Genomic DNA, 13255 nt, shown 5'->3' with positions numbered 1-13255 from the left:
CATCAAGGTTCATCTTGCCTTGTATCAATGCAGGAAACAGGTCAACATATAAAAATAAATTGCGTTCCTATATGCTAGCCATAAACAATCAAAACTGAAATTTTAAAAATTTTATTTCTGGCCAGGCGCAGTGGCTCATGTCTATAATCCCAGCACTTTAGGAGGCTGAGGCGGGTGTATCACTTGAGGTGAGGAGCTCAAGACCAGCCTGGCCAACATGGTGAAACCCCATCTCTATCAAAAAATAAAAAAAATAAAAAAAAAATTAGTCGGGCATGGTGGTGCACACAGGTAGTCCCAGCTACTCAGGAGGCTGAGGTAGGAGGATTGCTTGAACCTGGGGCAGAGGTTGCAGTGAGCCAAGATCACACCACTGCCCTCCAGCCTGGGTGACAGAGCGAGACCCTGTCTCAAAAAATAATAATAAAATAAAAATAAAAATTAGTCAGGCATGGCAGCTAATGTCTGCAGTCCCAGCTACTTAGGCTAAGGAGGAGGGATCGCCTAAGTCCAGAAGGTTGAGGCTGCAGGCCGGGCGCGGTGGCGCATGCCTGTAATCCCAGCACTTTGGGAGGCCGAGGCAGGCGGATCAAGAGGTCAGGAAATTGAGACCATCCTGGCTAAAACGGTGAAACCCCGTCTCTACTGAAAAATACAAAAAATTAGCCGGGCGTGGTAGCGGGCACCTGTAGTCCCAGCTACTCGGGAGGCTGAGGCAGGAGAATGGCATGAACCCGGGAGGCGGAGCTTGCAGTGAGCCGAGATTGTGCCACCGCACTCCAATCTGGGCGACAGAGCGAGACTCCGTCTCAAAAAAAAAAAAAAAGGTTGAGGCTGCTGCAGTAAGCTGTGATCACACCATTGCACTCCAGCCTGGGCAACAGAGCAAGGCCCTGTTTCCAAAAAAAAAAAAAAGAAAAGAAAAAGACATCAAATGCAAAAGTAGCCCAGCACAGTAGGCTGTAATTCCAATACTCAAAGAGGCCAAGACGGGTGGATCACTTGAGTCACAGTGGGCTATAATCCCAGTTTGTAACCCCAACACTCTGAGAGGCCGAGACTGGTGGATCACTTGAGCCCAGGAGTCTGAGACGAGCCCAGAAAACATGGCAAAACCCTATACAAAAAAATACAAAATTTAGCCAGATGTGGTGGCGTACCTGTAGTCCCAGCTAGTTGGGAGGCTTAGGTGGGAGGATGGAGGATCAATTGAGCCCAGGGTGTCAAGGCTGCAGTGAACCAAGATCCATGCCACAGCACTCCAGCCTGGGTGACAGACTAAGCCCGTCTAAAAAAATATTTAAAAATAATCAAATCATTAGTCATGAGGGAAACACAAATCAAAACCACAATGAAATACCACTTGATACCCACTCTGATGGCTGGCTATTTTAAAAATAATGGAATATAACTAGTGTTGGTGAGGATGCTGGAGAAACTGGAACTCTAGTACATTGTATTACTGATACGAATGTAAAATGGTGTAGCCACTATGGGGAAACAAAAGGAATGAAGTATTAATATATGCTACAACATGGATGAAACTTGAAACCATGCCAAGCGAAAGAAGCCAGATATAAAAGGCACATACTGTGTGATTCTATTTATATGAAACACCTAGAATAAGCAAATCCACAGGCAGAAAGCAGATTAGTGATTACCAGAAGATGGAGTAGGGGAAAATGTACAATGACTGCTTAACGGATATAAGGTTTATTTTGGGGGTGATAGAAATGTTCTGGAATTAGAAAGTGGTGATAATCACACAACACTGTGAATTTACTAAAAACCACTAAATTATACACTTAAAATTATTGAAATGGTAGATTTTGTTAGGTGATTTTTTTTTTTTGAGACAGTGTCTTACTCTGTTGCCAGGCTGCAGTGGCACCATCTCAGTTCACCACAGCCTCCACCTCCCGGGTTCAAGCAATTCTCCTGCCTCAGCCTCCCAAGTAGCTGGGGCTACAGGCATGCGCCACCACGCCCCACTAATTTTTGTATTTTTAGTAGACATGGGGTTTCACCATGTTGGCCAAGATGGTACGGATCTCTTGACCTCGTGATCCACCTGCCTTGGCCTCCCAAAGTGCTGAGATTACAGGCTGAGCCACCGCGCCCGGCCTGTTAAGTGAATTTCACCTCAATTTTTTAAAAAGGGGAGCCCCAGATAATTTAATTTTACAGCCAAAGCAGAGAATCACTGACTCAATCATAGATTTAAATAAAGCCACCTTAACTTTGTTACAAACTTCTCAAACCATTCAATTACTTCTAAGGGAGTTGTTACATCTTATTATCAGAAGTAGTCTGCACAATATGAGCATTAAGGTTTTTCTAAAAAAACACTTAAGGGATAAAAAATTTTAAATTAAGGGATAGTAACAACGTACACACCCAGATACTTACAATTTACAAATTCATTCCCCTTCATAAAACTAGACACACAAACGTCTTTTTCTGTGCTTAATGCATATTTTTAATGACTAAAGAACAAGAAATTACAAAGATCAAAAAATTAACCAGGGGCAGTGGCTCAAGTATGTAATCTCAGTACTTTGGGAGGCCAAGGTGAAAGGATCATCTGAAGACAAGAGTTTGAGACCAGCCTGGACAACATGGTGAAACCCCATCTCTATTAAAAATACAAAAATTAGCTGGGTATGGTGGTGCACGCCTGCAGTCCCAGCTACTGGAGAGGCTGAGGCAGGAGGATTGCTTGAACCCAGGGGATGGAGGTTGCAGTGAACCGAGATCACACCACTGCACTCCAGCCAGTCAACAGACCAAGACTCTGTCTCAAAAAAAAAAAGAAAGAAATATACATTTTTAACTTTTGTATTGAAATATAGGTAACAGAATATTTACTGCATATGCAATGCAGAACTAGCTAGTTATTATTTAAGTACACATAAATTCATACTAAAGCAGTAACATCTCACTAGATAACTGGATATGAGCTATCCACTATGGTCTAAATGTTTGTGTCCCTCCAAAATTCATATGCTGACATCTAATCCCCAATGTGTTGGTAAGAAATGGGGCCTGGGGCCAGGCGCGGTGGCTCACACCTGTAATCCCAGCACTTCGGGAGGCCGAGGCGGGCAGATCATAAGGTCAGGAGATCGAGACCATCTTGGCTAACACAGTGAAACCCCGTCTCTACTAAAAATACAAAAATATTAGCCGGGCATGGTGGCAGGCGCCTGTAGTCCCAGCTACTTGGGCAGAAGAATGGCGTGAACCCGGGAGGTGGATGGACCTTGCAGTGAGCGGAGATCGCGCCACTGCACTCCAGCCTGGGCAACAGAGCGAGACTCCGTTTCAGAAAAACAAATGGGGCCCTATGGAAGTGACTAGGTCATGAAGACACAGCACTCATGAAAGGGACTAGTGCCCTTATAAGAGAGGCCTAAGAGAGCTTGTTTGCCCCTTTTACCCTTCTGCCATGTGAAGACGCAGCAAGAAGGTCCCATCTTTTAAGCAGAGAGCAAGCCCTCATCAGGCACCTTGATCTTAGATTTACCAGACTTCAGAACTGTGAACAAAAAAATTACACTGTTTATAAATTACCCAGTCTAAGATATTCTGTTATAGCAGCAGGAAAAGACTAAAAACCTATCAAGTTACCATTACACAAATTAAAACACAAATAAGATGACATATTTGTACTTCCTAAAAGAAATTAATTTTTATATTAATTTGCAAGAAGTGAATTTTCTAAACTCCAAACTATAAGAGAAATGGAAAAAACACAAATACAACTTTGTACAAATGTTGCCATATTTCTAATAAATATATTTTATATTTATGTTTTTGTTTTTTGAGATAGGGTCTTGCTCTGTTGCCTTGGCTTGAGTGCAGTGTGTATGATCATAGCTTGCTGCAACCTCTAACTCTTAGGTTCAAGCAATCCTTCTGCCCCAGCTTCCCAGGTAGGTAGGACTACAAGAGTACACCACCACACTCAGCGAATTTTTTTTTAAAGAGATGGGGGTCTTGCTATGTTGCCAGGCTGGTCTTGAACTCCTGGCCTCAAACGATCCTCCTGTCTTGGCCTCCCAAAATGCTAGGATTACAGGCACGAGCCATCATGACTGATCAAGTCCTCAGTTTTAACAATTCACCTTACTCTACCTTTTTAGATTCAGGTCTGTTACTATCATAATGAACACTACCCAAAGAACAAATCTCTTTGGGGAGAAACAGCAAAGACAACTGAGGGGAAAGAATATGAAATCTGGCAAACTGAGAAGACAGATCTGACCAGCCTGGGCAACACAGAAAGACCGCCTCTCAATCACCTGAGGTTGGCAGTTCAAGACCAGCCTGACCAATACGGAGAAATCCCACCTCTACTAAAAATACAAAATTAGCCAGGCATGGTGGTGCTACTGCATTCCAGCCTGGGCAACAAGAGTGAAACTCCGTCTCAAAAAAAAAAAAAAGAGGCCGGGCGCGGTGGCTCAAGCTTGTAATCCCAGCACTTTGGGAGGCCGAGACGGGCAGATCACGAGGTCAGGAGATCGAGACCATCCTGGCTAACACCGTGAAACCCCGTCTCTACTAAAAAATACAAAAAAAAACCTAGCCGGGCGAGGTGGCAGGCAGGCGCCTGTAGTACCAGCTACTCGGAGGCTGAGGCAGGAGAATGGCGTAAACCTAGGAGGCGGAGCTTGCAGTGAGCTGAGAACCGGCCATTGCACTCCAGCCTGGGTGACAGAGCGAGACTCCGTCTCAAAAAAAAAAAAAAAAAAAGAACGACCCCGTCTCTCCAAAAACTTTTAAAAATTAGCCAGGTGTGGTGATGCATGCCTATAGTCCCAGCTACTCTTAAGAGGCTGAGGTGCAATGATCACCTGAGCCTAGGGAGGTGGAGGCTGCACTGAGCCATGATGGTGCCACTGCACTCTAGCCTGGGCAACAGAGTGAGATCTCATCTCAAAAGAAAAGATAGATCTTAGATTAATACTTAGAGAACTGCCAGCCGAGAGCTCTTAACCTGTCAATCCAAAAGCCCTTAAAGAATCTATAGATTGGCTTCAGGGGATTAACTAAAATTGTGTGTAAAATTGGTTTTTTCTGTATCTTCCTCGGAAAAATTTTTATAATTTTTATTGAATTCTCAAAGGAACTAAAGACCCAAAAGAGTGTAGAACTACCAAAATTTGGCCAGGAATAGTGGCGCATGCCTGTAATCCCAGCACTTTGGTGGGCCGAGGCAGAAGGATCACTTGAACTCAAGCATTCAAGATGAGCCTCAGCAACTCAGTGAGACCCTGTCTCAAATTAAAAAAAAAAAAAAAAAAAAAAGGTGACTTTGAGTAAATAAAGCTCTCTCTTTTTTTTTTTTTTGAGATAAGAGTCTCGCTCTGTCGCCCAGGCTGAAGTGCAGTGCCACAATCTCAGCTCACTACAAGCTCCGTCTCCCGGGTTCACGCCATTTTCCTGCCTCAGCCTACTGATTAGCTGGGACTACAGGCGCACACCACCATGCCCAGCTAATTTTTGTTGTATTTTTTTAGCAGAGACAGGGTTTCACCACGTTAGCCAGGACTGTCTCGATCTCCTGACCTCGTGATCCACCCACCTCGGCCTCCCAAAGTGCTGGGATTGCAGGCATGAGTCACTGCACCCAGCCTGAATAAAGCTTTCTTAGGACATAAAGAAAATTTTTAAATTGATAAATTTGACATCATTGAAACTTAAAACTTCTGCTCTTAAAAAAAAAAAAAAAGACCATTAAGAAGCCACAGAATGACAGTCTGGGCAAAATAGCAATGCCTTGTCTCTATAAAAAAAAAATTTTTTTTTAATTAGCTGGGTATGGTGGCACACACCTGTAGTTCCAACTACTCAGAAGGCTGAAGTAGAAGGATCACCTGAGCCAGGGAGGTCAAAGCTACAATGAGATGTGGTCACACTACTGCACTCCAGCCTAGGCAACAGAGTAAGACCCTGTATCAAAAAAGAAAACAAAAAGCTGCCATAGAATGGAAGAAAATATGTGCAATACATTTATCTTGTAAAAGATTAATATCCAGAATATATAAAGAATTCTTGGGCCAGACATGGTGGCCCACACCTGTAATCCCAGCACTTTGGGAGGCTGAGGCAGGTGGATCACATGAGGTCAGCAGTTCGAGATCAGCCTAGACAACATGGCAAAACCCCATCTCTACTAAAAATACAAAAGTCAGCTGGGTGTGGTGGTGTGCACCTATAATCCCAGCTACTGGGGAGGCTGAGGCATGAGAATCACTTGAACTCAGGAGACAGGGGTTGAGCCAAGATCGTGCCACTGCACTCCAGTCTGGGCAACAGAGCAAGATTCCATCTCAAAAAAAAAATTATTAGCCAGGTGCAGTAGTTCATGCCTATAATTCCAGCACTTTATGAGGCCAACACGACTCACCACAATCTCAACCTCCTGGACTCAAGCAATTCTTCCATCTCAACCTCCCAAGTAGCTAGGACCACAGGCATGTGCCACCCAACTAATTTACTTTTTATTTTTTGTAGAGACAAGGTCTCACTATATTGCCCAGACTGGTCTCGAACTCCTGGGCTCAAGTGATCCTCCCACCCTGGTCTCCCAAAGTGCTGGGATTACAGGTGTGAGCCACCACGCCCAGGCACAAATATTTTCTTACCTTTTAAAAACATATCTAGGCCGGGTGCGGTGGCTCACATCTGTAATGCCAGCACTTTGGGAGGCCAAGGCGGGCGGATCACAAGGTCAGGAGATCAAGACCATCCTGGCTAACACAGTGAAACCGCGTCTCTACTAAAAATTCAAAAAATTAGCCGGGCATGGTGGTGCATGCCTGTAGTCCCAGCTACTCGGAGGCTGAGGCAGGAGAACGGCGTGAACCCAGGAGGCAGAGCTTGCAGTGAGCCGAGATCCTGCCACTGCACTCCAGCCTGGGCGACAAAGCGAGACTCCGTCTCAAAAAATAAAAATAAAATAATAAAATAATAAAATAAAATAAAATAAAAATAAAAATATATCTAACCACCACGGCATGAATATACCTATATAACAAACCTGTATGTTCTGCACATTTACCCCAAAATATAAAGACTTAAAGTATAATAATTATATATATATTTAAAATAGCTCTACTGATAATTTTTAAAGCACAACCACAATACATGTATATTTATTTTTTAACTATATGAATACTAACGTATGTATTTCGTGTACTGGAAAACATACAAAAATCTGCCAGGCATGGGGCTCATGCCTGTAACCCCAGCACATTGGGAGGCTGAGGCAGGGGGACAGGAGTTTGACACCAGCCTGGTCAACATGGTGAAACCCCGTCTCTACTAAAAATACAAAAATTAGCCGAGCATGGTGGCAGGCACTTGTAGTCCCAGCTACTTGGGAGGCTGAGGCAGGAGAAACTGCTTGCACCCAGGAAGCAGAAGTTGCAGTGAGCCGAGATCACACCACTGCAGTCCAGCCTCGGTGACAAGAGTGAAACTCAATCTCAAAAAAAGCAAGCATACAAAAATCAAAGTGTAAAAAGGATGAAACAGTAAAAAACACTTGGGTAATGCAGCATAAACATGATAAACACTGGGAGGCTGGCTATGTCACTTTACATCTCTAGGTGGATTCTAAAAATTACACTCCAGCCTGAACAACACACTGAGACCCTATCTCAAAAGAAAAAATAAAAAAAGACAAACTAATTCTTAAAAGAAACAAGAGATATTAACAAACTTCATAAAAGCAGATATACTAAAGGTCAATAAGGAAAAACAGATGTTCAATATCATTAGTCATCAAGAAATTACAAATTAAATTCACAATGATTTAACACTGCATATCCATTAGAATGGCTAAAATTGAAAATAGTGACAATACAAAAGTGGGCAGGAATGCAGAGTATAATGAACCTCTCATATACTTGCTAATGGGAATGTAAAATGGCATAACCACTTTGGAAAACTGGCAGTTAAAAAAAAAAAAAAAAAGTATAACTATCATGTAAGCCAGTCATTCTGTTGCAGGAAACAGGAGACTGGAGAGACCAATGGGTGGAACAGGAGGATTTTATTTAGGTGGCCACCAGCCCAGCAGATTAACATCTAAAGCTGAGCTCCGAACAAAGACAGGGCTTGACTTTTTATACACACTTCTCTGAAAGGCAGTTGGCTAGTTTGAATGGTGTGGTGGGAAAATGACAGCGCAAAACTCATGGGGCAGGCAAGCAGGCTTACAGAAGCAGAACAAAGGCAGTTAATTAAATTGTGACAAGTCTCACAACCCAGGCATAGCTTGTGATCTTGCAGTCGCACTGTAGGGAAAACGGGAACTTACAAAACTTGTGAAACACAGGTGTTTGTAGAAATAGTTATGAGAAAGGAATTTGTTTTTTCCTTTTCTTATCCTTGCTCCAGGGTGGCGGGGGGCAGCACAGTGTGTTGGGAGAGTCTCTGGAGCTCATTCCTTTGGGCTCTGGCTTTTCAGATAGTGCTGTCAAGGCTCTGTTAGGGCCCAGACTATTGCTGGCCTTGGAGTGAGTCAGCCAAGTACAGGAAAACTTGTTTTTCTCTTTTTAACTTCTGCTTCAGTTGCACTACTACTGATTACCCAGTAGAAATAAAAACATCACCACCCAAGAACTTTTTTTTTTTTTTTTTTTTTTTTGAGACGGAGTCTTGCTCTGTCACCCAGGCCAGAGCGCAGTGGCCAGATCTCAGCTCACTGCAAGCTCCACCTCCCGGGTTTACGCCATTCTCCTGCCTCAGCCTCCCGAGTAGCTGGGACTACAGGTGCCCGCCACCTCGCCCGGCTAGTTTTTTGTATTTTTTTAGTGGAGACGGGGTTTCACCATGTGAGCCAGGACGGTCTCGATCTCCTGACCTCGTGATCCGCCCGTCTCAGCCTCCCAAAGTGCTGGGATTACAGGCCACCGCGCCCAGCTCCACCCAAGAACTTGTATATGTTCACAACAGCTCTTTCCATAATGTCAAACACCAAAAACAACCCAAATATCATCAACAGATGAAACGACAACTTGTGGGCTGGGCACGGTGGCTCACACTTGTAATCCCAGCACTTTGGGAGGCCGAAGTGGGCAGAATGCTTGAGGACAAGGATTTGAGACCAGTCTGACCAACACAGTGAAACCCCGTCTTTACCAAAAATACAAAAATTAGCTGGGCGTGGTGACATGCACCTGTAATCCCAGTTACTCAGGAGGCTGAGGTAGGAGAATTGCTTGAACTCAGGAGCCGAGATGGCACCACTGCACTCCAGCCTGGGCAACAGAAAAATATTCTGTCTCAAAAAAAAAAAAAAAAAAAAAAGGTCAGGCACGGTGGCTCACACCTGTAATCCTAGCACTTTGGGAGGCCGAGGCAGGCAGATCACCTAAGGTCGAGAGTTCAAGACCAGCCTGACCAACATGGAGAAACCCCATCTCTACTAAAAATACAAAATTAGCCAGGCGTGGTGGTGCATGTCTGTAATCCCAGCTACTCAGGAGGCTGAGGCAGGAGAATCACTTGAACCCAGGAGGCAGAGGTTGTGGTGAGCCGAGAACATGCCATTGCACTCTGGCCTGGGCAACAAGAGCGAAACTCCATCTCAAAAAAAATGAAAACCAAAAAAAAATTAATTATATAAACCTTAGAATAATTTAGTGTGGTGAATTTATATATTTTTTCTCCTTTATTTAAAATTCCTACAAGTCTGTATTCATTTTATAATTTAAAAATAATGCTCAGGCTGGGTGCAATGTCTCACGCCTGTAATTCCAGCACTTCGGGCAGCCAAGGCAGGAGGACTATTTGAGCTGGGGGTTTGAAACTAGCCTGGGCAACCCGGCCAGACCCCATCTCTACAAAAAATAATTAAAAATCAGTCAGGCATGGGGTTGCATACCTTTAGTCTCAGCTACTCAGGAGGCTGAAGTGGGAGGATAACTTGTGCCCGGGAGATCAAGGCTGCAGTGAGTGTGATTGTGCTACTGCACTTCACACTGGGTGACAGAACGAGATCCTGTCTCAGAAAAAATAATAATAATAATCCTCAAAAAAACTTGCAGCATTTTTAAGTTTTCTAGGATGTATTTTAGTTTTTAGATATATGTCTTATACATTTTATTAAATTTAATGTTTGTGGGTACATAGGTGTATATATTTATGGGATACACGAGATGCTTTGATACAGGTATGCAATACGTAATAATCAGATCATAAAAAATAGGGTATCCATTCCCTCAAGCATTTATCCTTTGTGTTACAAACAGTCCAATTATACTCTTTCATTTTAAAATGTACAATTACAGGCCGGGTGCGGTGGCTCACACCTGTAATCCCAACACTTTTGGAGGTCGAGGCGTGCAGATCACGAGGCTGGGAGATTGAGACCATCCTGGCTAACATGGTGAAACCCCATCTCTACTAAAAATACAAAAAAAAGTAATCGGGCGCAGTGGCGGGTACCTGTAGTCTCAGCTACGTGGAAGGCTGAGGCAGGAGAATAGCGTGAACCCAGGAAGCGGAGCTTGCAGTGAGCTGAGACAGCACCACTGCACTCCAGCTTGGGCAAAAGCGCGAGATTCCCGTTTCATAAAAAAAAAAAAAGTATAATTACATTATTATTGACTATAGTCATCCTATTGTGCTATCAAATACTGGGTCTTATTGATTCTATTTTTTTTTTCTGGTACCCACTAACCATCCCCACCTCCCCATCATCCACCACTACCCTTCCCAGTCTCTGGTAACCATCCTTCTACCCTTTATCTCCATTAGCTCAACTGTTTTGGTTTTTAGATCCCACAAATAAGTGAGAACATGCAATGCTCGTCTTTCTGTGCCTGGCTTATTTCACTTAACATCATGACCTCTAGTTTCATCCATGTTGTTACAAATGACAGGATCTCATTCATTTTTATGGCTGAATAGTACTCCATTATGTATAAGTACCATATTTTCTTTATCTATTCATCTGTTAATGGACACTTAGTTGATTCCGTATCTTGGCTATTGTAAATAGTGCTACAACAAACCTGGGAGTGCAGATATCTCTTCAATATACTGATTTCCTTTCTTTTGGATACATACCCAGCAGTGGGACTGCTGGACCATACGGTAACTCTACTTTTACTTTTTTGTTTTGTTTTTTGAGATGGAGTCTCATTCTGTAGCCCAGGCTGGAGTGCAGTGGCGCGATCTTGACTCACTGCAAGCTCCACCTCCCAGGTTCATGCCATTCTCCTGCCTCAGCCTGCCGAGTAGCTGGAATACAGGCAGCCACCACCATGCCTGACTAATTTTTTACATTTTTAGTAGAGACAGGGTTTCACCATGTTAGCCAGGATGGTCTCGATCTCCTGACCTCATGATCCGCCCACCTCGGCCTCCCAAAGTGCCGGGATTACAGGCATGAGCCACCGCACCCGGCCTACTTTTAATTTTTTGAGGAACCTCCAAACTGTTCTCTATAGTGGTGGTACTAGTTTACATTCCCACCAACAGTGTACAAGGGTTCCCTCTACCCCACATCCTTGCCAGCATTTCCTACTACGTGTTTTTGGATATAAGCCATTTGAACTGGGGTGAGATATTTCACTGTAGCTGTGACTTCCATTTCTCTGATGACCAATGATGTTGAGCGCCTTTTCATATGCCTGTTTTCCACTTGCGTGTTTTTTTTTGTTTTTGAGACGGAGTTTCATTCTTTTTTTTTTTTTTTTTTTACTGTGAATATATACTTTAGTCACTTTTGTTTACAACTGAAACTCTGGGAATTCAAAATTAACATCCTTGCCTGTGAGCTTCTTATAGACACCAGAAAAAGTTTCAACCTTGTGTTCCACATTGTTCTGCTGTGCTTTGTCCAAATGAACCTTTATGAGCCGGCTGCCATCTAGTTTCACACGGATTCTCTTGCCCACAATTTCGCTTGGGAAGACCAAGTCCTCAAGGATGGCATCATGCACAGCTGTCAGAGTACGGCTCCTGGGCCGCTTCTGCTTATTTTTTGTACGGCTTTTTCGAGTTGGCTTAGGCAGAATTCTTCTCTGAGCGATAAAGACAACATGCTTCCCACTGAACTTTTTCTCCAATTCTCGTACTAGCCGGACTTGGATTTTCTGGAAAGATTTCAGTTGAGGAACAGGAACAAAGATTATGATAGCTTTCCGACCACCACCAACTTCAATTTCCTTGGCTGCCGTAATATTCAGCTCCCTGAGCTGAGCCTTGAGGTCCGAGTTCATCTCCAGCTCCAGAAGAGCCTGGGAGATGCCGGACTCGAACTCGTCCAGCTTCTCACCATTGGGCTTCACGATCTTGGCGCTCGAACTGAACATGGCCTTCTCCTGGGAGAACTCGCCGAGCGCCGGCTTAGGAAGCCATTCTTATTGCCCAGGCTGGAGTGCAATGGCACAATCACGGCTCACTGCAACCTCTGCCTCCCAGGTTCAAGTGATTCTCCTGCCTCAGCCTCCTGAGTAGCTGGGATTACAGGCATGCACCACCACTCCCAGCTAATTTTGCATTTTCAGTAGAGACGGGGTTTCTCCATGTTGGGCAGGCTAGTCTCGAACTCCCAACCTCAGGTGATCCACCTGCCTTGGACTCCCAAAGTGCTGGGATTACAGGCTTGAGCCACCGCGCCCGGCCCATTTAATACATTTTTATTTGATTTTTGTATATGGCAAGAGATGGAGGCCTAGTTTCATTCTTCTACATGTAGATATCCAGTTTTCTAAGCACTATCTATTGAAGAGACTGTCTTTTCCCCAGCGTATGTTCTCGGCACCTTTGTTGAAAATGAGTTCACTGCAGGTGTGTGGATAGATTTATACATAAGTTGTTTTATGGGGTTCTGTTTTTTGAATAACTAGTGAAAGAAATCAAAGATCTAAATAAGTAGAGACATACCATCCCACGGGTTGGAAGTCTCAACATAGTAAACATATCAATTCTCCCCAAACTGATCCTAGGTTTTTTTTTTTTCTTCAACCTTTGGGAGCACAGAACATTATCTTAGGTTTAATGCAATTCCTACAAAAATTCCACTAAGACTTTTTATAGACATAGACAAGCTTATTCTAAATGTATATGGAAATGCATGGGCCCCAGAACAGCTTAAACAATCTTGACAAAGAATAAAGTGAGGGCAGGGTGCCGTGGCTCACGCCTGTAATCCCAGCACTTTGGGAGGCTGAGGCAGGCGGATCATATAGTCAGGAGATCGAGACCATCCTGGCTAACACGGTGAAAA

At 43.7% G+C, this 13255-nt stretch overlaps 2 protein-coding genes across 9 annotated transcripts in view; both read right to left on the bottom strand.

Annotated features, from left to right (window-relative positions):
* Positions 1-13255, bottom strand: part of UIMC1 (ubiquitin interaction motif containing 1) — a 99581-nt gene that overhangs the window by 81347 nt on the left and 4979 nt on the right. The gene's annotated exons all lie outside the window — the stretch shown is intronic.
* On the bottom strand, positions 11722-12376 carry LOC117065348 (40S ribosomal protein S7-like). Its single transcript, XM_033180074.1, has one exon. The coding sequence runs from the start codon at positions 12336-12338 to the stop codon at positions 11754-11756; it is 585 nt and encodes a 194-aa protein (XP_033035965.1). The 5' UTR covers positions 12339-12376; the 3' UTR covers positions 11722-11753.

The sequence above is a fragment of the Trachypithecus francoisi genome, unplaced genomic scaffold, assembly GCF_009764315.1.
Source record: "Trachypithecus francoisi isolate TF-2019V2 unplaced genomic scaffold, Tfra_2.0 Lachesis_group2, whole genome shotgun sequence".
In the NCBI taxonomy this organism is placed as follows: domain Eukaryota; kingdom Metazoa; phylum Chordata; class Mammalia; order Primates; family Cercopithecidae; genus Trachypithecus; species Trachypithecus francoisi.
Note: the sequence above shows the minus strand (reverse complement) of the source record. Positions and strands in the feature narration are given on the sequence as shown.

Coding starts and splice junctions, on each gene's coding strand:
- LOC117065348 (XM_033180074.1), bottom strand. CDS start 12,338: ATGTTCAGTTCGAGCGCCAAGATCGTGAAGCCCAATGGTGAGAAGCTG.